The 27,492-nt window shown below is 42.4% G+C and overlaps 2 protein-coding genes across 5 annotated transcripts; one reads left to right on the forward strand and one right to left on the reverse strand.

The window, feature by feature from the left end:
* Positions 1 to 1,469: 1,469 nt before the first annotated feature.
* Positions 1,470 to 18,574, reverse strand: LOC111847453 (protein FAM78A-like). Of its 4 annotated transcripts, none has more exons than XM_023818634.2 (3): positions 18,514 to 18,574; positions 10,990 to 11,293; positions 1,470 to 5,859 (listed from the first exon to the last, which is right to left on the reverse strand). In XM_023818634.2, the coding sequence occupies exons 1-3, from the start codon at positions 18,560 to 18,562 to the stop codon at positions 5,334 to 5,336; spliced, it is 879 nt and encodes a 292-aa protein (XP_023674402.1). In that variant the 5' UTR covers positions 18,563 to 18,574; the 3' UTR covers positions 1,470 to 5,333. The 4 variants fall into 4 exon arrangements, with proteins under 4 accessions (XP_023674402.1, XP_072570865.1, XP_023674403.1 ...); XM_072714764.1 differs by lacking the exon at positions 18,514 to 18,574 and adding an exon at positions 12,585 to 12,929 and having other exon boundaries at positions 10,990 to 11,154; XM_023818635.2 differs by lacking the exon at positions 18,514 to 18,574 and adding an exon at positions 12,585 to 12,929.
* Positions 13,557 to 27,175, forward strand: LOC111847454 (inactive phospholipid phosphatase 7-like). The gene is made up of 3 exons (XM_023818637.2): positions 13,557 to 13,893; positions 14,229 to 14,955; positions 24,953 to 27,175. Exons 2-3 carry the CDS (start codon positions 14,475 to 14,477, stop codon positions 25,339 to 25,341), a joined length of 870 nt encoding a protein of 289 aa, XP_023674405.1. The 5' UTR covers positions 13,557 to 13,893; positions 14,229 to 14,474; the 3' UTR covers positions 25,342 to 27,175.
* The last annotated feature ends 317 nt before the right edge of the window (positions 27,176 to 27,492 follow it).

The raw sequence follows: 27,492 nt of genomic DNA on the forward strand, positions 1-27,492 counted from the left end.
ATTGCATTTGCTGAAAAATTATTGTAGTCATGCAGGATTAAATACAATTTCCTCCCAATCCCATAATCCCCTGCAATGAAATTGACGTGAGCATCATGTTCACTTGATGGACAGCTACTGGCTTCCCCTTAAATAAATTATCCCATATCGGCAAAGCAGAAATCAACCATGCCAGCCGTGTTGTTTTCTGGGAACATTTTGTTACAGAAATCCTCCTTTCAAGTTGTGATTGAACATTGCTAAACACCACAGTATTAATCTAACCTTAAACCCTTGAAATTGCATTTTTTCTATTTTAGACAATCCCATGTACCATATTAAATGAAAATTGAGGGACTTTTTCTTCATCACAACCTCCTGTGGGCTTGCGTCAAGCAGCTGAGGCGTTCGAGAAACACATCCATCTTTTTTTGACTTTGCAAAAGTATCACTTATCACACATCTGCGTGCAAAGGTACATCCTCCCCCACCCACACATGAAACGCATTCATTTCCGTCACACCTACAAAGAACCCGAAGTCTTTCTGACAGCTGCATGCACTGCAGCCTCCAACAACCAACACCAATTTACAATGATCCCGTGGCTCAGATCTGCTAGTTTACGTGAAGGTCATACTCTGATCTGGACTATTATGACCAGTCCTTGTTCGATATCAGCTTCCAGTGTCCCCAGCATTCACAGAGTAACGCTGAGTTCTTTGAGTTGCCTTGTCTTTGTGTCCAACTGCATCCAGCCTTTAGTTCCTGCCAACATTCGGGATGCAATTTATCATGTCCTTCTGTGAGCCCTGGCAAGGTTACATCAAAATAACTGCTTTGGCCCTTAACATCCTTTTATTTTGACAGTCAGTGGTTCCCACTCCCCCCTCCCCCAATTTCGTAGTCTGAACTCAGTGTGCTGTCACCTTGCCGCGAGATCACCTTCAGCTACCCCTTGACCGACCAGGGTGACCGAAATGAGGAAACGTTCCTCAACGCTCAGCAAATGAGGTCACTTGTCTGCTCTGGGAAAGTAATGTGCACCACATGTACAGTAAACGGCCCACTAAGGTTGATTGAGCAACATGAATATTTTTACGGCTAGCCTAGCATAACGGTGCAGCATGATCTTATTTTCAGAATTGACCAGCTGGCTTGAAGTGAAAGCGAGCTGATCTTCACATGGTCTGAAGAACGAAATGGAGTCAGAACAACTGATCATATGACTACAAGGTTTCTGACCACTAAGCAAAAGTTACACACAACCAGTTTGGCTGGGTGTTACTTTGCCACCTGGACAGTGGCCAGTATCTCAGGGTTCCAGTTACAGATCATCTCATGATTATGACAGGTGCTGCCGGTACCGAAAGCACACTTAGGACATCTGAAAGACAAATTGTAAGTGATATGTGTCCAGGTGGACGATTATCAACGAAAAACTAAAATGAGTCCTGTAGATTTGGTAACGCCAAAGAGAAACCACCTAGCTGCATCTTTTTATTCATCAAAAAATTTATTTTATTTTTTTGTCCATTTTCACAGTTTCATATATCCCAGAATAATTCTATTTTCAAGTATCAATGTCATGACAAAAAAATGTCCTTTTCAATCAACATAGGGAAACAAAAATTGCAATAACAGAAATAACTGCCACTATTTGTGTTTTATTTTTATTAATTTGTCCTGTTACTAATTGCCACTATGCAGGTAAATCCTCGACAATATAAACGTCAAACATGTCCAAAAAAAACAAACAAATGTGCTTCATACACGTAAATCTAACAGAACGGAAAAGCAGAGGACGAAAGAAACCAGGACTGGGATTCCTAGCTGTAGAATGTGTGTGTTTGCAGAGGTAGGGAGACTCAACATGAAACGACTACTGCAGCATCCAGGTATGTCTCAGGGGTGATTCTCACAGCCTGGACCATGTGAGACTGAGCTGGTGCTGGTCTTCACCATCGTGTAGAGAATTAGTAGTTAGTAGAAGGGTTGTTCCGTCCCACCCCCCTCCCACCTCGGGGGGGCTCTTCCAGAAAGACTTCCTGATCTGGGGCAAGCGCTTGTTTACGCAGTGGCTGACGGTGCCTCAGAATCCCCCAGCTAGCTGCGTTAACTGTGCAGTGCTCTTTAGTACGTTTCTGAATGCGAAAACAGCATGATCGACAAAGACGTCGTCAAGGATGTCGGGGTGAGTGCCGATGTCTCCCGGGTCGGGCTTGGCGCTCTCCCCGCAGAATGGCGCTGTGACGACTCAGCGATTTTCCCCCCCCCCCCCATCACGAGGGACTTCCAACCTCGGGAGATCTAAGGTGGGGTGTGCGAGAATCAGGAGAGCACTCTGTGCGGGCCAACATCGAGGCAGCTCCACAGTGTGAAAACGTGGCGATACTGAACATCCCGGCATCCTGCGGCCTCCCTTCTGAAAGGCCCCCTCTCTGACGCCCCCTCTGGATCCGGCAGACTCCTGCTCTGAGCCGTGGCAAAAGTACTGCAATAGTTTGGCGTGTAGTTATCCAAAAAAAGAGGCCTAACCAGGGTAATTCCTTCAAAGAGACAGAAACTTTTACAACGAATACTAGGAGGCCTGCATGAACCAGGTAACGTTCTCCTCTGTAATTACAGTAGCATAAATCTGCAGTATTTTAAAAGCACTATCTGACCCTGTCCCCCCACTCAACACTCCAACACCAGTCTCACTGTTAAGTAACAGCCCCCTTCTACATTCGCATCATTACTGCATGGCCACATTGATGCCAGGAACCACTAATGAAAGATGAGGACATTTCACCATATCGATATATCGATACTGTAAAAGCAGGCCTCACCCCCAGCCCCTCTGGGACACACGTTTGATCTGATTCGGCCCTTTGTCCGTTTCGCGTCACACAACGGTGTTTCAAAATTTGGACCCTGCCGGACGTGACACCTATCACATAAAACATAGACGGAAGTGACATTTGGCAAAGGTCTGGCAGCTGCTGGCTTCTCTGGCTGTACCATCAACCTCAAGCCAAGCCCATCTGAGCTCAGTGCGTCTGTCTCCGGTTTGTGCGAGAAAGAAGCTCTACGATCCACATTATAGTAGGAGCCAGAAATAAACACGTCTGTTAGATTTTAAGGCTGGATTAACTTGTCAGCTTCTTCCCCTCTCAGATGGGGGAGGGAGAGGGAAAACACTTTCTAATAACAATTTAATCATATTTGGTACGGATGGTTTCACAATGTTGACTCAAACACGATTTGCAAATAAAAAATACTATTAAAGAAGTAATTGTCTTGAGGTTTGACTGACAACTCTGTCCACACCTGTCACAGCGCATGTACAGTACCTGGGTACAGCTATGACTAAGGCCGTCAAAATCACATGGAGTATACAATCGGATAAGGACTGAAGTAGACAAAACAGGGCTTTTCAGACACCGGACTAGTTCAACTATCAGCAGCCTTTTTTTTTTAAAGAAATCCAGTCAGTCAAAATTTCTAGTTGTTTATGATGCTAAAGGTATACGCGCGTCTCCTTTTTGCTGTCCTTCTAGCCTAGCAGCTCTGCTCAGCTCGGATTGAGACCGAACAGCAAGACCCAACGACATTTCTCAAAGGCCAGCACAATGAAAGGCAGCGTAATCTGATGAGTTTCAGGCAAATATACTGCTTCCCTCTAACAGTAAGACCTCATTCCGGTGACGTGTTCCTGTGAGTGACAAACGTCCTTCCTTTTCTGCTACTGTTTTTTTTTTGGGAGATAAAGAAAAATGTATTTTTATTCAAATTAACACACTCTTCCCCTTTTCCAGTTGAAATTTAGCCTGAGAACACATGGCTTAGGTGTCATATATCCTGGCCGTCATCTCACAAGCAATTTGATTAATAGATTGAGATAATAAAAACAAAATGCAAATATTGTACAGGGAGCGACTACAGTCAGGGTTGAGACGGCCACGTGGCGCCTGATCGCTTGCCTGCTTGCTTGCTTGTCCTTGCATCAAGTGCGATCCTAACAAACTGCAGTGATCTAATTAGATGGAAGGGGGGGGTGGGGGGGGCATAAAACGCTGTGCACATTCTCCAGCCTTCAGAAGCTGCAGAGGTTCTAAAAGTGAGAATGATTTATTCTAATGACGCTTTTCAAAGTGCTGCTCCACTGCTGGAGTTATTAAATGTTTTCATTAAACCTTCCCGCAGACTCCTGGCATACACATCTGATTGCTTATTAATATCGGTATCGATCGGGCAGGCTGGTCATCTCTGCTTAAAGCCAAAGGGGGGCAGGCAGGCGGGCTGACAGGTGAAGGGCTCACTGGTGGGGACCGGCACCGAACTGGAAGACTCTTATGCAAAGGCGGGATTGACCACAAAAAGCCAAGTAACTTGCAGGGTCACGTCTGGACGTTTGGCTTAGAAGAAAGGGTCTGAGACTAATCGATAGATCTTTGGCTGCTCCTGCCACGTGACTTGATAGATATTATAGTCATGTACCATAGTCTAGTCTGCACCAGGTTCTGAATGTTCTGTTACGCACAATTTAAACACAGGGGCGTAGCTAGAACTTCTGGGCCCCTTGATAAAACCTTGGGCTGCTAGAACATGCCCCACAGTAGGATTCAGGCCCCTGTAAAGTGCTGGGCCTCCTGAATCTGCCAGAGTATCCATGCCCCTCCGACACCCCTGGTTATATGTGTCTGTCTGTTGCATAACATCTATGTTTGGTTTGCCTGAACTGGTTCATGAGTCCACGGTTATTTGAGGGTAAGAGGTATTCTCATGGGTTTGGGCACGTTCCCTGCTGGCAAGCGCGGCCCCCGTTCTCCTCATCCTGAACTGTTTGCACCTCAGGCATCAAGAACGAAAATGGCGGGAAAAGCGGGAAGCTTATCGGTTAAGGCAGTAATCTCTGGGTGAAAAGCGATGCGAACTTAAGGCAGTGTGGGTGGATGACTCATGCGGCAAATGAAAGTGTAACCATGAACAGCATTACCTTCCATGCGCTATGTTCAGTCCTTTTTTAACTAAGCAATGCCCCCAGTAACAAAAAAAAATATATATAATATTCCTTTCACTCCATAAATAAACAGGTAAAAGTTGAATACAGAAGGTGTGACCTTGGGTGTTTGTTTCCAACATGTACATTAATCACGCAAGAATAATGTTCCCAATGAAAAGCAAGTCAAAAAATGCAAGGTTTGTTTTTTTTTCTTTTTCTTTTTTTTTTTTGCAGTGACTTGAGCACAGTGATACCCGACCCTCTTTAAAGGTAGAAAGGTTGCATTAACTCTCATTTTGAAAATCAAATTTTCCCCCGTCCTATTTCATGTCATTGTTGTTCTTCGAAAAAGTACCATGGGTCACCATGGTCAATATTTGGGTGGGATGACCACTATGGGCTCCCCAACACCTGGTCGCCACATAAGGACCTGGGCATCGTTGGCGTTGGGTTTGACCATGGCGTTGGTCGGGATGGGCTCATTTTTGCCAAGGATCTGCGGCTGTTCTTGTATGACAGGCTCCATCAGCGTGGCCCGTTGGCCCAGAGGCTTGTCCGGGTCGATCACTATGTGAAGCTGCATCCTCCAACGCACTGTCTGTAGCACCAGGGTCTCACCCGAACCCTGGTTGATGGCCACTAGCCACGTGGTGAAGCTCTGGTCCCGCCAGATGCTACTCAGCAGCGGCAGGTTGCTGTCGCTCACCGGCACACCCCAGGTCACACTCGGATAGAAGTTGTCGTTCATGCTAATGGTGAACTTTGTATCCTTCTTGGTGGGTCCCACGATGGTGCACGTCTCCGTGGTGTTGCCGTACCAGGGGTAGTTCACTCCATCCGAATCGCTTATCGCCTGGATTTTCCCTTCCCTTAGGTCTGGGAGCTCCCAACTTGACCTAATCAGCAAAACAGCAAAGTGAGACAGCTGATTAAGGAACATCGAGATTCTCGACAGGAAGATGGCAACCGAGTAACATCAAAGGGCTCTCCTGGAATATCTCCAGTCCTTCAGTTACCTTTGTTAAAAAAATTAAAGTTAAGGTTGTACAATCAGGACAGTCATCAGGGGATCAAGTGGTAGTGCACAGCAGTGACACTTGACCTGCAAAGTCCATGTCGGCCTGGTCTGACCCTGAGGAGAGGCCTGTAAGCCAACAGCACGTTGTGGGATGTCGGCCACCACCGACAAGAACGTTTCAAAAAACAGCATTGACCGAAACGAGTGCATTTCAGAAACCTCTGCCTGCTTGCCTATTGATTTGCTTGCTGGAGGAAGGAGGGGAGGTGACCTTTCTCCCAGAACCTGAGCATCAGCAGAAAGCAGCTTCTGCAAAGCGTCTCGCCAGGAATGACATGATATGCGTGCGTGGATGTCTATTGGAAGGAAGATAGATTACAATCTCAGGGATAAGAAGAAGCTTGTTGTGGAACTGGGTACACTTTGAGCTCCGTATAATGTGTGTCAGTTCAGGCATGTCGATTATTGGAGTATCAGTGGTGGGATAAATAACAAGAAATGTCTTACAGTCTAATCTCTAAGAAAGGTCTCAGTGTTCCTTAAGCTCATGACAACACAGGATCTCATTTGCTTGGTTTTGAATATTAGCCATTCACCATTGCCACTTGTTTTCATACAGGGAGATAAGTCAGGTGAAGACTGCAATCGCCAAACTGGAGTCAAATATTCTTCAAAGAATCTGTGAAGTCTCACTACCCTGAACCTGTATAAATGACGTCAGTTTTGACTTTCATTTAAGCCCTGAGTTTTTCACCTCCCATTGCTACATCTTTCCCTTATGGTGCATCTTTCATAAGAGTAGCGATGATAGACTGGTGTCCTGGCTAAAATGTCCCACTGGGGCCCTTTTCCCTTCTGGCCTCCCCGTCATCCCCTATGTCAAATCGGTGAATCATCTCCTGGCCCTTCACCACCTTAGCTACTGCGTGGTGAACGAACTGGCTCAGAATGGCTGCTGTCATTGGCTGGGTGCTACACAGTGCTGGTGGTTGAAGTGGCTGCCCATTGGTTGTGTAAAGCGCTATATAACTGTAGCAGTCATGGTCCTGAGAAGGATAGACCAGTGGTTCTAAACCTCCAATCAACCCAGCAGCTAAAATAATATTATAAAATAATTTACCAAAACAAGGTATACTTCCTTTGCAAACCGAAAGAGACTCATGGCATCTCTCAGTGATGCAAAGCCACAACTGACTTAAAATGGTTTGTTCCTTGCATGTCTTTAGAAAGCTTTACTAGAACTATATTTAAACAAAGCTGACTTCTGCTTCTTCACAGTTTTTATATTTGACCCTTAAGGCTCTGGTCGGTCACACGTACCTTTACATCTCTTCAAAGCCTCACTTCAAAAACTTTTTTTTTTTTCATTAACACCAAGCTGGTCATTTTATTTATTTGGGAGTCTTTAAATCTTCTCCTTGGCATTTGTAGTTTTCAGATAATGAGATAAGAAAAGAAAACAAAAAGTCCGCATGCAACTGTGCGTTTTGCTGTCGTAAAACAGATGGCTGCTTAGTTGTCCATGCAGTGCATAGGGCCCCATCCAGCTTTTACTGCTAGGAGAATCATCAGGGAGCCATTGCAAGAAATTAACAGGTATGCATTTAGGAGATGCAGCACTTGATTTCTGTACAGCGTCTAATGAGCGCTAGGAGGTGCCAAGTAATTATCTAGTAAAACCACAGCACTGCATGTGGAACAAGATGCAGATCAAAATAATACCCCCTCCTATTTTTTTAAATGGAAACTTGACCTTGCATTGTTTTTGTGGTCTTGTTATACACATTTAAGGATTCACTTCCCTGGTTCTTTTGGCACGACTGTTCCGTCCTCACACTTGCCAAATGACACAAAGGGGGGGTGAAAGGTGGCAGGTTCACCCCTAGCACCGGGATGGAGCAAAAACAATCTCTCTGTGAGGCCTGAGATTTTATTCTTGGCTAGATACATTTTCATATCCAGCTTCTTTACAAAATATGTATGATGTTCTAGCAGGTGCTCCTGCATTTCCGTAGAATCCCTGGAGTCATTTTGTCACTGTAGAGCTTATGAAAAAGCAGCAGTAGTAGCAGTAGCAGTAATTTAAGTTAAACTGTGATTTTTTTAGTGTAACTATTATTAGTTTAAAATGCTTGGGAATGGTCCAAAAACGCATCTAAAGCCACTGATCTGCAGCCGATTAATCGTGAGAATGTTTGAATGTTTCATAAAAATACTATGTGGGTCACTTTCGTTTCAAATTCCAAGAGACAGGAATGCTTCAGGACATACCAGGAAGTCAGTGTCGGGTGCTTCTCTTGCTTGTGGCTGTCTCAAAGCAAACGGACCCAAGGCTCTGTGCCCTTTCGATAATTAGTTTCAATGACGCTGGGCAGAGCTGTATTTGGGAAGCACGGTGATGTTTCACCGCTTCCTGTTTCACACGCTGCATCTGTAGACTCACCCAGATCCATTTCCCCTGTTACCTTCATTCAGTTATATTAACTAAATCTTCGCCAGGTTTAAACAATTTAAAACACGTTACCTTTGTTTGGGGACCCAGCAAAGAGAAAAACGATAAAGTAGATTCACACTAAACTCAGTGGTGTGGTTAAGTGCCATTTTCATACATTAGTCAAAAGTAGCATCTTTTTGGGTCGTAGCCATGGCAACAGAGACCACGTCCACGTATAATTGGTTTAGGAAACTGAAGGGAATCTGGCATATTTGTTTAATGGCGCCAGGGATTTTTTGTGTACATTCTGGTGTGTGTCTTAGAAAAATATACATCCAGTGCTCCTTAACTTGAGAGGGGGTGCAATCCCCCCCCAACAGAAACTGCTCCCAGCAATACGGTCTTACTGGTGCTTAGATGCATATGACGTTTAGAACAATAGATCATGGCCGTGCAGCAAAACTCAAGGTCTCCGCCGGTCCCAGTGGGCTTGGCAGGGATGCCGGTGACATTCCTAATGCCATCAGCAGCACTGGCCGGCTCTGCTGTTTCACTGACTTTGCTGATCAAGCTGCAATCCTGACTGGCTCAGTGTATCTGGGAGGGAAAAAAGAAACTCTAATTGTTTCAGGCCAGTTGCTGAACCTGATGATTTGCAGCCGTATTTCTAGGTTATTTAGAATCATGTTTCATCCAGTAGAGGGACTAAACTTACAATTTCAAGAGCTAAAAAGACGTGTTTCGTTACTACAATTGTCCTTTGGCCTGTGCAGTGTCTGGCCTGCTATGATTACGTAATCGTGTTTGTGACAATGCATGAGGCATCTTTTTTTTTTTTTTTTTTTTTTTTTTTTAACGCATCTCAAATCCAACCTATTGATCAGCTCCAATTTTGTGATGTGATTAATGCTATTTCTCTACAGGAACCAGCTTTCTCCTGTGCACCACCATTATGTTCACCTTTCTGTCAGGCCAAAAGTTAAACAATGCTCTCCGGAGACAAGAAGCCCCTGTCTGATTTAGAAAAGCCATTTAATTGTGAGCCTGGATTCTAGGATAGAAAGATAGTCCAGGATCTATGTTTGGTAATGACATGGTTTCCATTAAATTGCCATTTGGTCCAGCTTGCAGGTCTAGTACACCCGCACATACACGTCAAAACAACTGTGGAGGAGACAGGAGGGGACTTTATCACACAGAATTTGTAATCTATGATGTCCAGCCCTCTGAAGTTGCAGACAGATAAAGCGATTTGGCTTGTTAACATCTCTTCTCACCATGTTTTTTAAAAAGACATTTCTAGAAAATTCACTCGGGGCATTCCTCCATTAGAAAGTGGCTGTTGTCAAATTCAGTTTACTTTCATACACATACACCATTGAACTATTATTAATGGCAGTATCTGTTAACATTTATGTTAATCATTTAGGCACTCAAATATCTCATTACATCTTTCAGCATGACCTATGATTCAATACACCACACCAGTATTATATTTGATAGGTAATATTTCTACTCATGAGAAGAAATTGACTTTACTAAGTGAAATATCTTTTTAATAATAAGTTGTGTGTTAGTGATTAGCTTTAACTATAAAGCTGAACTGCAACATTTCAAGAATAGAGTAAGTGAAATAGTGGACAATGTTCACATTGTACAGAAATAAAAATTAATGTAGGCAACCTAAAATTACTTTTAGGCTCATTGCAACACTGGACTGGATGGATGGATGGAAGGAAGGATGGATGGATGGAATGAAGGATGGATGGATGGAAGGAAGGAAGAAACAGGGGTCGCTTTACTTATGATGTTCCTTGTTGATATTATTATCCATCCCTAACTGGAAAACTGACCCTGCAGTCTAGTAGACTGTTGACATGCTAGAGTTAGCACCTCTGTAATGAACCAAAAATACCCCCATATCCCTTGTGTGTCTAACCAGGGAGCAAAGGGCAATTTGAGATATCAGTTGGCCTTATGATATCTGAATCTAAAATGTTTCTGAGTGTGTATTCAAAATAACAAATGAGGTTTTCACACAAAGGTGTACACAATGAGTACACAAAACGAAAAATATGTCTCTGGTGGTCATTGTAGTCTTAATGAGGTATAGAAAATATTTTATGCTTTTTAGTGCAGATTTAGTGAACTTCGCAATTAAGAGAATTTGAATAACAGTAGGGTGCTCAGTATGTTCTACCCAAAATAAAGAAAGTAACCTCAACAAAAAAAATTTCCCCGAGATTAATGTTGTATTGCAACAAAGGAAACGCCAGTGCAACGTTGTCACGATTGTTGATATCACAGATACCACTAAGTATGTCTCGTATAGTCTGAAATGTGTGGTATAATCCCTATTAGATTGCAGTTTTAATTCTATTAATGACTTTACAGAAATAAATCATTTAAACAGAACATAACAAATGAAGAGTATTAAGAGTAAAAAAGTTGCATTCTAATATAAATACCGGCTCATTTTGTACATGAAGTGCAAACAGTTGCATTTCATCTATAAAAATAGAATAATTATTAAATAGTAATAAAGAGGCGTAAATAACAATAATTTACACTTACATTCCCTTCGTCCCGTAGTTGTTGTAGAATTCCATGTGATTGCAGGCTTGAATCCAACCCACAGTCCAAGTCTCTTTACCAGCCACGGGCGGCACCAGCACCCGGGCTGAGGCTCGAAAGTGCGGTGTCCGGTATCGCAGAACCACGCCAGAGGACTCGTCGATGCTGGTGGGATTGGAATCGATGGAAGAATTCACTTCGAGCACGATGATACTTTCGCGGAAACTCTTGGGCTTACACCTAATACTCTGGATACAGCCCATCGCATTAAATATAAATAAAATCCACAAGAACGTCTTGCTGTCTGCAGGGGAAAGAAGCATTTAAGTTGTAATAAATGTACTTGTCTTAAAAAAAAATACCTATCCACACTCACACAAGACAGAACTCTTGGCAATTAGGTGATTTTTTTTAGTAGCTGTGTTTTTACACGCTAAAATGTGCAGTCGTTGTTGTCTTCGGAAAGGTTGTGCATCCCAGATGATTCTCTTTGTGTTTTTTCATGATTTTTCAGTTAAACGGACCGAAAGATGAACATCCGCATGCTTTCCGCTTTTCTTTGCTTGCTTGTGCTGTACAACAGAAAGCTCTGATGTAAGTTTCTTTTCCGTTTCAAGCGGCTTCCTCCATCAGTTGCAGTAGGTTCTCAGCCTATCAACTGACTTGTATGCAGGCTTGCAGACTCTCGATGCTTTTTTGTTTTTATAATGTTTAACATGCACCTTGCAGCTATCTATTTTTGTATTGCTACAAAGCAAAATTAACTTATTGTAACGTACACATAAATAACCGAAATCCAGCGTAATGTTCCGGCATTACCCTGAGCCCTCTATCCAACTACTTTTCTTTTAATTAATAATCACCATTGTATTTTAATTAACGCGCATATCATACATTCATTAACTCACGCGAGAAACGGATAATTTCACGTTTGGTGGTGAACGCGTGTTATTCTTCTGGCACGTAATTTACTCACTAATAATAGTTTACATGTCGTTTTAAATATATCACAATCAGACTGATGACATTTGAGCGTACTTTAAAAATGCCGTCCACCGTCCTAATGTCGTGTTTCGCCAGCTATGAGAACCTAAACATCAAAGGCACAAAAAACAAATCTTTATACCTTACGCGCTTTAAACAAAAACACTAGTTATATCCATATTGTTCACAGCATTAAAAAAATAAGCTGTCATAACATATAATGTGGCCGTCGCTATTAGAATTATAAAAAAGTTCTAAATTCCTGCATGTTCAACACTGCAACATCCACCAAACAGATGCATAGGCCTTAGCTGAATTCTTTTATGTTGGAACACTGTACTTCATAAAAAACAGCATTAGTTAATAGCATGATCGGTAGTTTAAATGGCATCTCTCCATAAGGTCCTGCTTTAGGGTCCAACGAAAGGACTAAACAGTGAAATAAGCAATATACACTGCCTCTGTAAATTATGCAGTCGCATTTGTTTGTAAATAAATAAAAGATACAGAACAGTTGTCCGCTGAATTAGGCTGAGTATAAATAGAGTAAATTTAGTTCACCAAACTATTCAGTCCAAAACGCGTGTACTAAGGGACATGAGAGCAATTACGTTATCATCCCGATCTTTAAAGAAACGGACGTCTTCTTGTCTTCTTGCAATGAATTATAATATCCTGTCAAGCTGCCATAAACTTAAATGTATTTCACGGTACAACACTGCAATATCCAAAGGCAACCAGGTCAACTTTCCCCTCTCTGTTTGTATCTATTTCCTGCATAAAATTAATTGAAATGAGGAGTCTGGTGCTGTTGAGAAATTTCTGGTCGGCAGTCCATATTTCTTCTTGCATCTAAGCAGCATTTCATAGATAAATGCCGAACAGTCCTTCATTCCACTGCCGGAGTCCCATCGCAGCTACAGCAGGTTCCCTCTTCTGTAAGTGTATATCGGATACTGGAGCTGCAGCTCTTTTATTCAATTAGCTTTGAAGCGACACTTCCCTTAGGTGATAGTGGCATTCTGGGAAATGTAGTTCATGACACACCGCTCCGAGCGCAATTGATACTTTATTGTACATTAACCATGATTTACAAATCGTTTATCTAAAGCATCTGTCTTGGTAGTTGCACGTTTTAAGGTTTTATTTCCCCAGCTTTGTATATCAAATTTATTTCAGAATAATATATACTATATAAACCATATACTGAGTAACTATGTAATACCAAATATAAATACATCAACGTTATTTATCATTTTTAAATGTTTACACTACCTTACTTAATCCTACTCTGTTACAGGCTGTCCGTTTTTAATCATAGGAAAATATACTCTTTTTTAACCTATCATATTAATATATTAAAAACCTTGGCCACGAGTGCGATAATCTTATCAATATTAATATTTACTAAGATTATATGAGGAGTACCTAAACAGCGTGTTTTGTATAATGTATTTTTCTTTAATTTAAGTTTTGATGGAGAAATGTACCTGAATTGGCAACAATGCATGAAGTAAGCAGACACATATGTGCAATATCTACAGATACATTGTTTAACTAACGTGAGATTGAACCATTTGTCGTCAGTATCAGCATTCCCGTCTCCCGTCGTCCATTTTTCGTTTAAGCACCATGGAGAACTCCTAACTGGAGCTGAGGGCGCCAGGGGGAGGAGAAGGGGCGGAGTGGTCTGGTATTGCAGGGAAAAAGCGGAATGCGAGTACGATATGGACACTGCTGGTTAGTGCAATTTTAAAATTCTTCAGTGCTCCTGCGCTGCGATCAAAGCGAGGCAGACGACACTAATACTGCGACAGGGATCTGTGTAGGCATCAGTAAAAATAGAAATTCCTGCTGCGTTCTCCGCATGCCACGCGTAACTGGGATCGCTCCATACCAGCACCGCGTCGGGAGATCCAGGTGACAGACAGTTCGCTATAAAATCAAAATCGGGCGTTGCGATAACAACTGTTATTCATGTCAATGTCAGTACTTTGGCTAACTGAAACTGCGTAACTGGAAATAAAACGCGTGTAATAACGTAATATTAAGGGGGAAAAGTCACACTGACGTCCTGGTTCTAAATCGGAAAAAATACAGCTCCCAACATGCCCCACAACGCCAAAGCGACGATGTACGAAATGGTCAAGTAGTAAAATACCCCGGCTCTTCCAGATGGCTAAAGCCTTTCAGAAGGTCGGTGGCTTCAGAAATTGACTTCATTTTCTTTTTCCCCCATCCTAAACACACGCCAGCTGGATTGGCCAGAGCAACTGCCAGTCACCTTACTCCATTCTGTCTCGGAGAGAAGAATTAACTGCAACGCGGGCATGCATGTCATCCTGTCTAAGTATATCTGAGTTAGGATTTGATCAGAGATTGAAGACAGATTGTCGGAACACGGCAGATATTTCCCTGGGACTAATATCCTTACAGAGGGAGGGCGAATACTTTAACAGCAGCTGATAAACAGAGAGATAAGGGGAAAGTTTTGAACAACAATGCCTGCAAATCAACACAGGTCCAGAACTCGAGATCGAAACAATATCCTCAACAGACCGGAGTTTATGTCTCTGAACCAACCGCTCAGGACGAATAGCGCGGAGATGCGCGGCTCCGCAAGGCGACCGGGCCAAGCGGCGAGGCAGCAGCAGAATCTGCAAGCCGAGCATCCCCCCCGTGAGCCGGTCGACAGCGCCAGGGAGCGCCGGGAGTCACTGAAGCTGCCGGAGGAAGACTGCATGCAGCTCAACCCCACCTTCAAAGGCATAGCCATGAACTCTCTCTTAGCGATCGACATCTGCCTGTCCAAGCGGCTCGGCGTCTGTGCCTACACGTCCTCCTCCTGGGGAAGCGTCCGGTCCATAGTAACGCTTCTGGCGTTCACCGGGCACGGAATCACGTGGATCCTCGGGACTCTCCTCTGTCTCACTAAGAGCAACACGTTGGCGGGACAGGAGGTCCTGGTCAATCTGCTTCTGGGTAAATAAACGAACACGCTATTTATTATAATATTTTATCATAATCGACTTTAATCGAAAACTGTACAGTGAATTATTTCGCAAACCAACTTCGGTACATCTGGACGTAGAAAGGCACCTAAAGATCTATTCACCTTGTTATATCAAAAGTTTTCCAGTAATAACCTTATGAGGGCTAAAACTGTTGTACTCTTGAGGAAAGGATTTTCACCTGAATGTCCTTAGTAAGCATATCCGATTATATTCTTACTCTTAAAAGGAGGAACGTAAAAAAATGCATGAAAGCATCTGCTCAGCAAGTAAAATGGCACCAAGGAAGATATATGTTCTGGCATTTCAGTCAAAGCAAATCCAATGCATTACAATGAAAGTATGTTCGTTTCTCAACAGCAGCTAAACTGGTAAAAATCTGGCCTCAGAGATAAGCCTTAAAAAGGCCGTCTTGATTTTTTTTCTGTATGTGGGGTGCTGCAGTCAGAGTCTCACTCTGTGAACTGCAATTCATCCTTTGTCGCATTATTTGTGATTAGCTGGATGTACTTGGCTTTGCGGGGAACGGCCCATCCTCTGGGCGCTGTGTGTTTTGCGTTATCCTCCGGCTGCACTCTGCAGCAGCTTGACTCCGAGTTACACGGTGCCCTTTTTCTGCGTGTCAAAGTCAGGCCGCTCATGCCTGCGGGGTGTTAAAGTTGGCTCTCTCTATGCAGCCGGCGTCCTGTGGTTATTTTTGCTTCCTCCTTGTTGCCTAGCTGCAGATGATGGCGGAGAGGGTGGTCGTCGTGTTCCGTCGATTGGAGCCATAGCGACGCTGCTTAAATTGCAAAGTGCGCCGCGCGCTGAAGGTTATTGCTAGTTAATGTCGAAGCACGTTATTCGTCGCAGTAATTCCCGGAGTGAATGGGGGTATTCTATTAAGGTCGTTTTTATAATGGCTGTGGAAGGATAATTCAGTATAGGTATACAATTATTAATAATCATTCTCAAGTCACATTTAAACATTTAAAATTAAACCCCCTGAGCACCGAAGGAGTGTGTCAGCCAAAATTTTACAACTAGAATGAAAGGCCTTATACATTTGTTCATCTACACAGCTTCCATAACTGTGTCTGTAGTACAGGGTTACTGTGACTGGGGCCTAACACAGGAAGTACAGGGTATGAGAACGGACACCCAAACCAATGTTGTGTGAAATGGTCATTTACAACAGAGTGTAATTGTAACCATATATGGTTAAAAACAATTTCTTATAATAGTAAAATTTTTAGAGCATCTTGTTAGTCACTTGCAAGTATTTGCCCTGAACTGGTCTGTCCTTTGTTTCATGGGAGAGACTCCAGACTCACTCTTTACTGGATAAATAATTATGTAAGATGGATGGATGGATAGATAGGGAGACTTGTGGTGCATTGTTTATTACAGGAACCAAATTTTATCCATCCCCCAGTATACAATGATACATCTGCTTTTGTTAATTTTCTGAAAGGTTTCAAAGTTGCCATGCAACCTATAAAGAATGCAGAGTTCTGGCAAGTATGAGATTAATTAAAAACCTTTCCAGCCATGTCCATTTTAGGGTAATATTTGCAGAAATAGAATATTTTTGTTAATCATTCACTCTGAAATTCTAAGGCAGTCTGTCTGATCCCTATCGTTCTGTTTGTGTCCATAAGGTTTCTAATGTGCCGTTTGTTCTGTCGTACACTCCTGGCCTGATATTTAAATCAGTACAATGTTCCCCTAGTGATTCTATGTTCCTGGTTGGGTGTTGCAGTGGGGTGTACATGCAGCTACATATGAGTAGGACAAGTAGTTAAGATAAAGGTGTCGGTACCCACACAAATGAGTTCTACTCTTTTCAGCACCTGAAGATATCGAGCTGTAGAACTTACCCTCCCCTTCTCCACTGGTCCCCATATCACTAAAGGTTAATGATGTTATGTTTGGTGAACGATTCCCTTGCAGGAACTAAAAACTCGCGTTCACCTCCCTGCACAAATTCATCCTTTTCGTTCCACTGAAATAAAGGTAGCTGATTATGAGAAAGACCTCGGTGTGTATGTTGATGCTTCCATGTCCCACTATCGCCAGTGTGGGGAAGCAATTAAAAAGGCCAATAGGATGTTGGGTTACATCTCTAGGTGTGTGGAATTTAAGTCAAGGGAGGTGATGCTACGATTACATAATTCCTTGGTAAGACCCCACCTAGAATATTGTGTGCAGGTTTGGTCACCGTACCTTAAAAAGGACATTGCTGCCTTGGAAAAGGTTCAACATAGGGCTACAAGAATGATTCTTGGTCTTAGAGGAATGTCTTACGAGGAGAGGTTAGCTGAGCTGAATCTGTTCAACCTCGAGCAAAGGAGATTAAGGGGGGACATGATCCAGGTATATAAGATTCTAACAGGTCTCGATGCTTTAATATTAGTTTAAATACTAGAACTCATGGCCATAGGTGGAAATTAGCGGGAGAACATTTTAAACTGAATTTAAGAAAACACTTCTTTACACAGCGTGTAGTCAGAGTATGGAATAGTCTTCCTGATAACGTAGTGCAAGCTAAAACCCTGGGTTCCTTTAAATCAGAGCTAGATAAGATTTTAACAACTCTGAGCTATTAGTTGAGTTCTCCCCAAACGAGCTTGATGGGCCGAATGGCCTCCTCTCGTTTGTATAGTTCTTATGTTCTTATGTAAATGAATGTTGATTCCCTCCTGGATTGTGTAAGGGCATGATATCAGCAAGCATATGATTGGCTGAACCTGGGACCGAACGTATACGCCCCTAAAGAACGAACAAGAACTGTGACTCCTTCGGGTCTCTTGTTCTCGTTCTGAGTGAGAGAGGCCCGGATGGAGTGAATGAATCGGTGAGAGAGTGGGAGAAGGAGAGAGTCTCTCAGTCACTCCTTCGGGTCTCTTGTTCTCGTTCTGAGTGAGAGAGGCCCGGATGGAGTGAATGAATCGGTGAGAGAGTAGGAGAAGGAGAGAGTCTCTCAGTCACTCCTTCGGGTCTCTTGTTCTCGTTTTGAGTGAGAGAGGCCCGGATGGAGTGAATGAATCGGTTACACCATCTACTGGGGTGATGTATAGCCTTCATGTACAGCGACTTTCTGTATACTGCAATTGGAGTTTAAAGATGCAACATTTTCGTGATTTAAAACAATTTAAACCAAGTTTCCTTAGCGTTTGGCCTCATTAGCCAGCAATATGATGAGCTGGTAGGTTTGCGTTTTTAAAAAAACCTATGGTACAATGTTGCCAAGACTTGGAGTATAATTCAATAGGGCTACCAGTGCTCCATGTGGTTACAGGAATGCTCATTTAAAAAGGTATTCAAACTGGATCGACCGACTCTGTGATCCCACGCTAGACCGTGGAATGACATTGACTTACACCAGAACCTTGTACGCATGGGATATTTTAGCTTATTGTTATTATGAGAGGGCAATTATATTTCAGGTACTTCCCTACCTTAAATGAAAAATTGTCACATTATAATCACAATCCCATTTAAGTATTTATTAGTGAAAATGAAATCAAAGTAATTCAGAGTTACTTACCAAAATACGTGTTAATGGGATGGCGATGCACCCCGACCAGTCCCATCATTGCTGGAGGGTTTGAGTAATTTTTAAAACTGAAAAAACGTGTATTACTGATGCAGTTGGCAGAAGGCTGTTAATTAACACGCGCCGGTTCACGACTTGAGTGAGCGTAATAATGCACAACAGGAAAGCAGTGCACAGAAGCGCTCTTTATTGCTTTAGTTTGCTGATGTGTGTTCCTGCTTATTTTTCTTCCTGTTTTTGAACTCGCAAAACCTTCATGGTAATCCGAAAGGAAATGTCGATGCTGGTGTTATAAGAGACTCTGTCTTCCGCTCTGTACGCGTTAGCAGAGAAAAGGAATGAGGTTCAACTGGAAGTAACAGGTTGGAGATTTACGTCTTAAGTCGACCATGTAGGTGGATTTTCGTGGAAGCTGCCTGCTTTTGTTTCTTACAATAAAACACCCACCCCATAATGCACACAGCCCTTCCACGCTTGTTCCGCGTCTCCGTTTCTCATGCAGCCAAGAACTCTGACTCCTTAAAGTCGATTCCTTTATACGCAATCCATCTTCATGTCTTGCACTTGAACTTAAAAAGACAAATTTTCTCGGTAATTTATATTCAAACAGATTTTCTTTTTCCTTGGAAACAGTATCTGTAAATCAATAATGTTTTAGTAAAGGTGTTTATGACTCGTGGGCCGAGAGCGTGAATTGTAGATGAAGGGTTTCTCTTTGCTCCACAAAGGCAATTTGACCTACTGGAAGCCAGAAAAACAGAAGCATTATGTGAAGGGCGTAACTTTGACTGGAACATTGGGGGGGGGGGGGGGGGGTTGAGGTCTCCACCCATTACCGGGGAAACATGATTATTGGGGGGGGTTGTATTAGCTGGTTTTGATTTATTGGGGGGGGGGGGCTACAACCCCCCCCATCCTTCTCGTAATTTACGCCCATGCATTATGTACACGTGTCACATCTAAGACTAGCAATTAGGAGCCAAACATACAGGGCTGCCAACTCTCACGCATCTGGCATGACACTCACACGTTCAGACTCTCACGCTCACGCTAGCAATCTCACTGCAAATCTGTATTATTCCATTATAAACCTAAAATTGTAGTTTGCAAACCTTACAGACTATTTAGGCCGACAAGGTAATCAAACTCTTACATACATGTAAATGCCTGTGCAGACTTGTCACAAATTAAAATCTCATTCAAAGCCGATGACCAGTTGGCAACCATGGCAAACGACACAATTTTGTACTGACTATTTGTTCAGGTTTGATTGTATGTCTACATTACCTTTTATATATTTCTGAGATGAATAATGCAAAAAAAAGCGGAAAAAAAAAATTAAAACCATATTAACCTAATTTTGAATACAGACAAAGCCATGTACAGATTATCTGAAGCGTCCCTGTAAATCCATTTCTTTTTCTCTGCTGTGTACATTTGCTTTTATGTAGGGAGGAAACAGGTCATTCTAGTAGTCACTTTGTCTTGCTTATGGGAGTGACGGAATAGTACTTTGACAGACTGTTTTGTGGGTCCTCATTGGGCATTAACTGCGCGCACTGAGCCCCTCAGGGACGGGTGCAGCAGGAATAATTATGCCGTAAAGACCCAGGTGAACAGCACATGCTACACCAAGTGAGTGTCCATTGGTGCACTGGGGGTAGGTGGCTCTTTTCACTGCCTTTGGCACCACAAGGACCTGGAAGACTTGATAGTTGAGATGGATGCTTGTTAAGCTGGGGAAGGGGGTGTTTATTTGTGATTAGTCCTAGATCCTGTGATATTTGCCTGCTATTTGAATACACCTCCCAGTTCCTTTTCTACTAATACTAAATGTGTTCTGTAAAGAAAGTGCTTCAATGGAGGCTGCATCTAGAACTTTCTTATTAGGCGGAGCTGAAGTCAGGGCAGAGTGCGGTGTGCAGAACCCCTACCCAGCAGTCCGAGGGTTTTTCTGTTTGCTGTAGTTCTTCTGTCCTCTGCCATAACACCTCTTTCTATTAATCTTACCTTTTTCCCTCCTTTGACACTTGAAGACGCCTCTTCCTGTAACATGGGCCGTGTGACTGTGGCCTTGTTTGGAGTTCTGGTGCTCCCCAGGGGTGTGGTCTATGTAGGATGTTAGGGAGGAATATTACAGGAAGCCGTGCGTTTGAGCAGCCCTGCCCCCCCCCCCCGTGCAGCCATGATCGTGTCACCTTGAGCCGTGCTCGGCCCCAAGAAGAATTTTGAACAGTGCCAAGCTGAGCTAGAGAGTTGATTGCTTTCTCCAATTTTTAAGAGCCTCGTACAGCTTCACGGGTTCCAATCCGTCTCTTGTTCTGGCACCTGTCCACACAGATCCTGGCTCTTCTGCCGGAGTCCCCTGTCCGTGTCACCCCCCAGTATCCTAACTGTCACAACCCCACCGTCATCGATCCAATTCTCTGAACGTCTGTCGAGGATTCTTATGCACAACCATTAGGGCTGCAGTAGACTTCTGCTTCAATTGTCTGCCCATGATCAGTATAGCATAACAGAATCTCATCCCACTGGATTATGAGAGACAGTTAAAAAGTGTAGCAAATATCACCGCGATTATTACTGCCACAGCACTTCCATTAACCTGTTTCCACTTGTCATCATATTTTTATGGCTATCTCTGTTTTGCAAGAAGATACAGAACATTAATACCTTTCCCCAGGGTTTTGCATCCAGAGAAAACCACTGGACATAGGAATAAAGTGAATGTTACTGCATTGCTGTTTTGTTTTAGAGGTTGTGATGATTTTCTTCTTTTCAAGGGTTATCAGTGTATGGATTTTATGGGCTCCCCTCCCCCGTCCATCCCCCCCCCCCCAAACCCACTCACAGCCTAAGGCTTCTCGAGGCTGTGTTCTGGCAAACCTCCTATAATTAGCCTCGTCTGGTCTAAGTTTGCTGTGTTATCATAGTGCTGCTCTCTGTGTTTTGTATAGTGAAAAGCACAGCCGCTTCCCGTTCAGCGACTTCTTTCCGTTAGTAGCCATCCGCAAATTCGACGGTAATAAAAAAAAATTCACAAATGCGCGCATTTATCACCAAATTTCACACACCTGACAGCTGGAGTGAGCAAGATCTTTGAAGTAGAATGTACAAAATGTTGTTGAAAATGTCTAATTTATGAAGCATAAAAGAAACAGCATGGAAGGCTGAAGTTAAGTCCTAAGCGTAGTTGCGGTCACGCCTAGGCTACGTGATTTTCACTTAGCGACCATTTTGCTTAATGACCTAATTGCTGAAATGGAACTTGGTCGCTAGATGAGGAATGGTTGTTGGTTGTATTGTGCTCGTACCTCACTTGTGTGAAGTTCTTCTTGGATTTGAAGTCTGTGACTCCTCATCCTCATGCCCAGGATGTGGTCACAGTTTCATCTGTGAAGCAACATCTACAGACTTTTCAGTTACCTTATCCTCATCTGATCCCTGTTGCAAGGCCCCGTTTGTTTGAAAGTGAAGTGCCGGACTACTTGGATTTTGTGGATCTTTTGCCATGGGAACTTTGGAAATAGAATGTTTTAGAAAATCAGTGAATTATTTTTTTTTGAATCTGTCTTACATTGGAAAGTGATATTGACATAGTTTCTGTAGGCATGTATGTGAATTCCGGTGTGAATCAGTTTTCTCAACACTGACTAGGTTATTCTTTAAGGCTTTGAGAAAGCTATTCTCAGAGTGACTTTGAGGTTTTGGGATCTAAGGCTTTGTGGACTAGCATTTTATTATTGGTGCCAAATATTGTTATTTCTGTTTCTGATTCTTATTTGGTTCACCAATCTAATTTGCTCCCTTATATAGTTTGTACAACTGACATTATGTTTGTGAAAGTTGTTGCTTGCCCTGTGATGGGTTGGCGCCCCGTCCTGAGTTGTTCCCCTGCCTTGCTCCCGTAGCCTCTGGGATAGGCTCTGGACCCCCCGTGACCCTAAATAGCATGAGCAGTTACAGAAAATGGATGGACGGTTGGAGGTTGTTGTGCATTAAAAGTGCAAGGCTGGTCTCACCTGAGGTGAAAATCTAAATAATACTGGAATAAAAGGTTCTGGGGTCAAGGAGGATGCAAGAATGCTTCTGGAATAAAACCCATTCTCTATATTGATCTCGGAATTCTTTGTTAATGAGGAAAACTAATTGTGGACCAAGAGAGGAGATGACAGTATGATTGATTTACGTGTGTCAGGTGACGGAGGGGGACTGCAGTGAACTTGACGGGACCTGCGTATGGGAGTTGACAGTCTCCAGAGGTGTCTGGAAAAACAGGACAATCGAGTCAGCGAAAATACAGGATGGCAGGTTTCTAGGGTCAGTTGAGGCTTGCGAGCGTTTGCATTTTAATGTGCCGGCATTTTGGCCCCTGCTCACGTTAATCTTAATTTCTCTCTCCGCTTTTCTGAAGTCGCAAATTGTGACATTGCTCGAGTTACTGAGTTGGCATATTCTTGATGGTATATTTTATCAGCTCATTCTTTTTTCTGGGCGTTTTCATTGACATTAAGTCAAAGTAAAGATTTATTTGCACATCTGCAAGTGGGGGCCAGGTGCTGGTCTGAAAAAACACAGCAAAATACGACCTCTCCGCTATGTTCTCTTTACAGAATAACCTGTTTTTTTCATTGGAAAAACAGTGTTTCTGTCCTGTTGTTTGGTTTGATAAAAGTCTTCACTTAACCCAAAATTTTGTTTTTCTTCCACCCCCTCTACAAATCCAATATTTTTTGGAGCATTTACAGTGTGAGTTTCCTTGGTCTTGGGGACTGGTCTTTGGTGCTTGTGGGAGTTTTACTTACACAGAAATGTTCTGAGAGCAGAACGAAAAGTGATTGGCTCAGAGAGATAACCAATTAGTTTGTACAAGTGGTGGGTCCAAGCAACTAGAGGAGGCCGAACCAAGACATCTGATTGGTTGGTCCCGCCCCCTCTAGTTGCTCGGGCCAACCTCCTCTACAATGTGATTGGTTATCTCTCTGAACTAATCATTTCTCCTTCTGCCATCAAAATATTTGTGTGTAAGTAAAACTCCCACAAGGGTCTTTGGTCGATTTTATTCTTTCTTTTATGTTAATGCACTGGATGTGATACTGTGGAAACATGAAGTGATCTAAAACTGAGACCCTTCTTGGCTTATATTGCAGGGCCAGATTTAAGGCCTATTTTGAGGTATTCAGCTGCTGGACTGGTCCATGGGGGCCAAGCGGATGGTCATAAATACTGATCCTGCCGCAGAGCTGTGGAGAAGGTCCAGCTCAGACAAGACATGCTGATGAAGACAATTCTGCCCTCATAACAGTGGCTGGCTTAAGTTGTTTGAGCGCCTTCATTGTGATGCTACTTGCAGAAAAAAAAATAAAAGTGTATTAATAATTTGAGCATGACTAGTGGAGCCACAGTGTTTTGGAGATGGAAGTATTGGGGATATGTTGAAGCACAATGATCAGGATATGGTTATCCATTGACTCGCAGCTGTGATGGGGAACAACTCAAAATTCTCATTTAATATGTTAAAATCACCAAAACACAGTAACTGATGTTGGAGAGTATAGGTACGTCATTGTCGCTGTCTTGAAAAAGCTTTTGTATGTAATGCTGTAATGATGGAATCTGAATAATTGGAATTCAGCCAAGCTCATTTAGTTAATTGCATGCACTAGCAAAAAGTTAAAAGCCAAAAGTTTTTGCACACACTGAGATTGTTACTCACTTAACTTTTATTCTTTGGTAACAAATAAAATTACAGTGTGTTCACCATTTGAGTATCTTTATTAGCAAGAAAATGTCATATCTTTGATTCATCAAAGTAACCTCCTCTAGCAGGTATAACAGCTGAGCAAATTCAAGGCATTCTTTCTACAAGGGAAATTAAATCCTGCTCTGTTTCATGGGGTGAAGCAGTTAACTTGTGCACATAAAGTTAAAGGACAGCCTAGAAATTTGACTCTGCCATCACCACACAACCAGTTAACAGGATGTCAGACATACACTGTTACATACTCTTTCCATGTTATAAAGGAAACCTGTTTTGTTTGACTTTATTATAGTTGTTCACTCACCTTTCCAATGTTTGACAAATAAAAAATCAGCAGTGTACGAAATAAACAGGAAATAAACAGTAAAGTAGTATAAACCTGTGGTGTGCAAAAACTTTTGATTGGTAGGGTATGCTTTTCTGTTCTTTGGGGGCGGGTCCTGTTTAAAATCTGCTGGTACTTAGTAGATTTATTACGATGGAATCTCTTTGTTAGCCTGCTTGATACCGGGCATCTTGATTATTTGCAGAATAAGCCGACGGTTGTGAAAAACTCTTGAAACTACTTTGTGAGCTGCCAGATCTTTGACTGCGGGAATAGTAGGTTGTATCTTGTGCTGGCTATACTTCTGCGGATCTGATAATACCCTCCGCTTCCTGTCTCTGCAGCTCTCATACTGGATGTGATGACAGTGGCCGGGGTACAGAAGCTGGTCAAGCGCAAAGGACCATGGGAAATACACCCCGGTTTCCTAGACTACGTCGCCATGGACGTGTACTCCTTCCCGGCGGCCCATGCCAGTCGAGCCGCCATGGTGGCCAAGTTCCTGCTCTCGCACCTGGTGCTGGCTGTGCCCCTGCGCATCCTGCTGGTGCTGTGGGCCTTCCTGGTGGGCGTCTCCCGCGTCCTCCTCGGCCGCCACCACCTGACGGACATGGCCTGCGGCTTCGCCCTGGGCTTCCTGCACTACAGCCTGGTGGAGATGGTGTGGCTCTCCTCCAGCACCTGCCAGACTCTCATTTCGATTGGCACACTCAGCTGGATCCCCTTTTACTGACGTCGTGCCCTTTGCCCATCTATCTCCGTGCCACAGGTGCTGCTCGGCTTCTGATTCCGTCTCTTAAACTTGTACAACTTCCTGTTTCTCTCCCATTTCCTGTTTCTCCTCCTTCCAAATTTAAAAACATGTATAATTTCTTGCTGAAATCCACCTCTCTGGTATATTAACATATCAAAGGAAGCAAATCTCCATAGCCTTTCCATATTTTCATTAAAAGTTCTACTTTCATTTCCACTCTAAGGCTGGTCACACGGCAATTGAATGATCTTTGATTTACAAAAAGCTAGAATACCAAAACCTTATTAGATTTCCAAGGGTCTAAATTAGTTAAATGCACAGGTTTCTGCATCTTTCTTTTCAAAATTTGAGTTTGTATAGTAATTCAGGGATTAAGCTGCATACAGTTGTCTTACAAAGATTAATCACTGATGCTACTTTTTCATAATAATCAACATCATTGCGACCCTGTACTGGATACACAGTTACAGAAGGTGGTTGGATGGAATTATTTAAATTGTAAATTGTAAAATGTCTTGTCTTAAAGTTTAATATAGTTGTTCCCCGGGATTTTCTCAGTAAGTTGACGATAAAACTATGATTAGGTGATTTTATTTCCGAACAATATGTTGGTTTTTATGCAACATTATATGTTATGTTTTTGTTTGGTTAGAATAAACAATTTTTTTAATAATACATAATAAGGTCATGTCAGAACAAAGAAAGGTTTTATATACAGTAGCTAAAGGAATTCATACTGAATATTAAGATTATGTAGCAATCTAAACAAATTTTGAAAAGAGTTTGAAGTATTTGAAGAATTTATGCAAAGTGGTTGGTTTTTTATGGGGTCTGGAAATAAAGGTTTTAACCACACCTTCCCCAAAATCCAGAATTTGTTTATAGATGGCAGTGTTAGGGGGGGGCTCACATTGATAAAGACTGACACCTGGCCTATCAGGATTATAAACCAAACAATCAGACTTTGATGCTGATTTGTTCCTCGTCTTCGTGCCTGGTTGAAAACACAGCTTGCTGTGACCTTTTGACCTTTTTCCCAGCATGCTTTGCTTCTGTGGAGTTGTGGAAGTGTCAGGATTTGCTGGTGATGTTTGTATGTTGGGTGAATATTTCCTGAAAAATGGATAAATGCTGACGAGGTGACAAAATTGATATTTTCATCTTTAGTGCTACCGTTTTATATTTATGTGAGTGCTGTTTGTTTTTATTACAGTATTATTGTAATTACTTTGTTTTGTTGCTGTGATATTTTGTGAAGAGACTGGTTTTTAAAGTTACCTTTTACAAACATAAAATTACTGTATTTTAAATGCTTTGTTACACTAAATAGCATTGCTTATGTTTAGTAGAAAAATCCCAAACTTAAGATAACTGATCTGATTTTTGTCACACTTTTTAAGAATGTTATTTTGCAAAGGAGTTGGTTTTAAGGATCTAAACCATCCACTTTAGTGGGATTTTCAGTTTGCTGTTGACTATTTGCCGAATTTCACTGGTATTTGTGCATGTGTGATGGAAAAGTAACAAAGTTACACTGAGTTGCATGTGTTTGTGTATGAGATTTGATGCCCGTTTAGTTTGGAAAAGCATCACAATCTGACACAGGTGACATATGCACGAGTGTTCAGGGTTTATTGCCGATGCCTCAGGAAGAAAACTATCTGCTCGATGTGTAACCTCAAACGATTTTACTTTACTCACTGTAATTAATATTTACCGTTAATAATTGTTTGTATGAAATACTGAGAAATTGTTTATGGTTACAATGTCTTAATCCTCTTTATCACAATAAATGATGATGATAAATTGATAATTTGATGTTTTTTTTTTATTTTTTTAATTGTGTCGTTTTTGCAAGAGACAACTGAGAAAGAAGTAATTTTGTTACTGCAAGCAATGCCCACACGGCACACGCGTCTGTTTGTTGCGGAGTTCTAGCAGCGATAAACTTTACCCCGTGGCAGTAGAGAGAGAGTGAAAAGTACGCTTGTCGTGTCTCTTGGCTCCATGTTACACTCAAAAGAAGACTTTGCTTTCACGCGAAACAGAAACACTGGGAACTGAATTACGGAAGCGATTAAAGAAATATTTTTATTGAAATGATGTAAGTAAATGTGCATTGTGGCCTTC

The sequence above is a fragment of the Paramormyrops kingsleyae genome, chromosome 7 (genome assembly GCF_048594095.1).
Source record: "Paramormyrops kingsleyae isolate MSU_618 chromosome 7, PKINGS_0.4, whole genome shotgun sequence".
Classification (NCBI taxonomy): domain Eukaryota; kingdom Metazoa; phylum Chordata; class Actinopteri; order Osteoglossiformes; family Mormyridae; genus Paramormyrops; species Paramormyrops kingsleyae.

Coding starts and splice junctions, on each gene's coding strand:
- LOC111847454 (XM_023818637.2), top strand. CDS start 14,475: ATGCCTGCAAATCAACACAGGTCCAGAACTCGAGATCGAAACAATATC. Junction 14,956..24,952: donor CCTGGTCAATCTGCTTCTGG/GTAAATAAACGA, acceptor CTGTCTCTGCAG/CTCTCATACTGGATGTGATG.
- LOC111847453 (XM_023818634.2), bottom strand. CDS start 18,562: ATGATGGGACTGGTCGGGGTGCATCGCCATCCCATTAACACGTATTTT. Junction 11,294..18,513: donor TCCCATTAACACGTATTTTG/GTAAGTAACTCT, acceptor TTTCCCCTGCAG/ACAGCAAGACGTTCTTGTGG. Junction 5,860..10,989: donor AACTACGGGACGAAGGGAAT/GTAAGTGTAAAT, acceptor TTTGCTGATTAG/GTCAAGTTGGGAGCTCCCAG.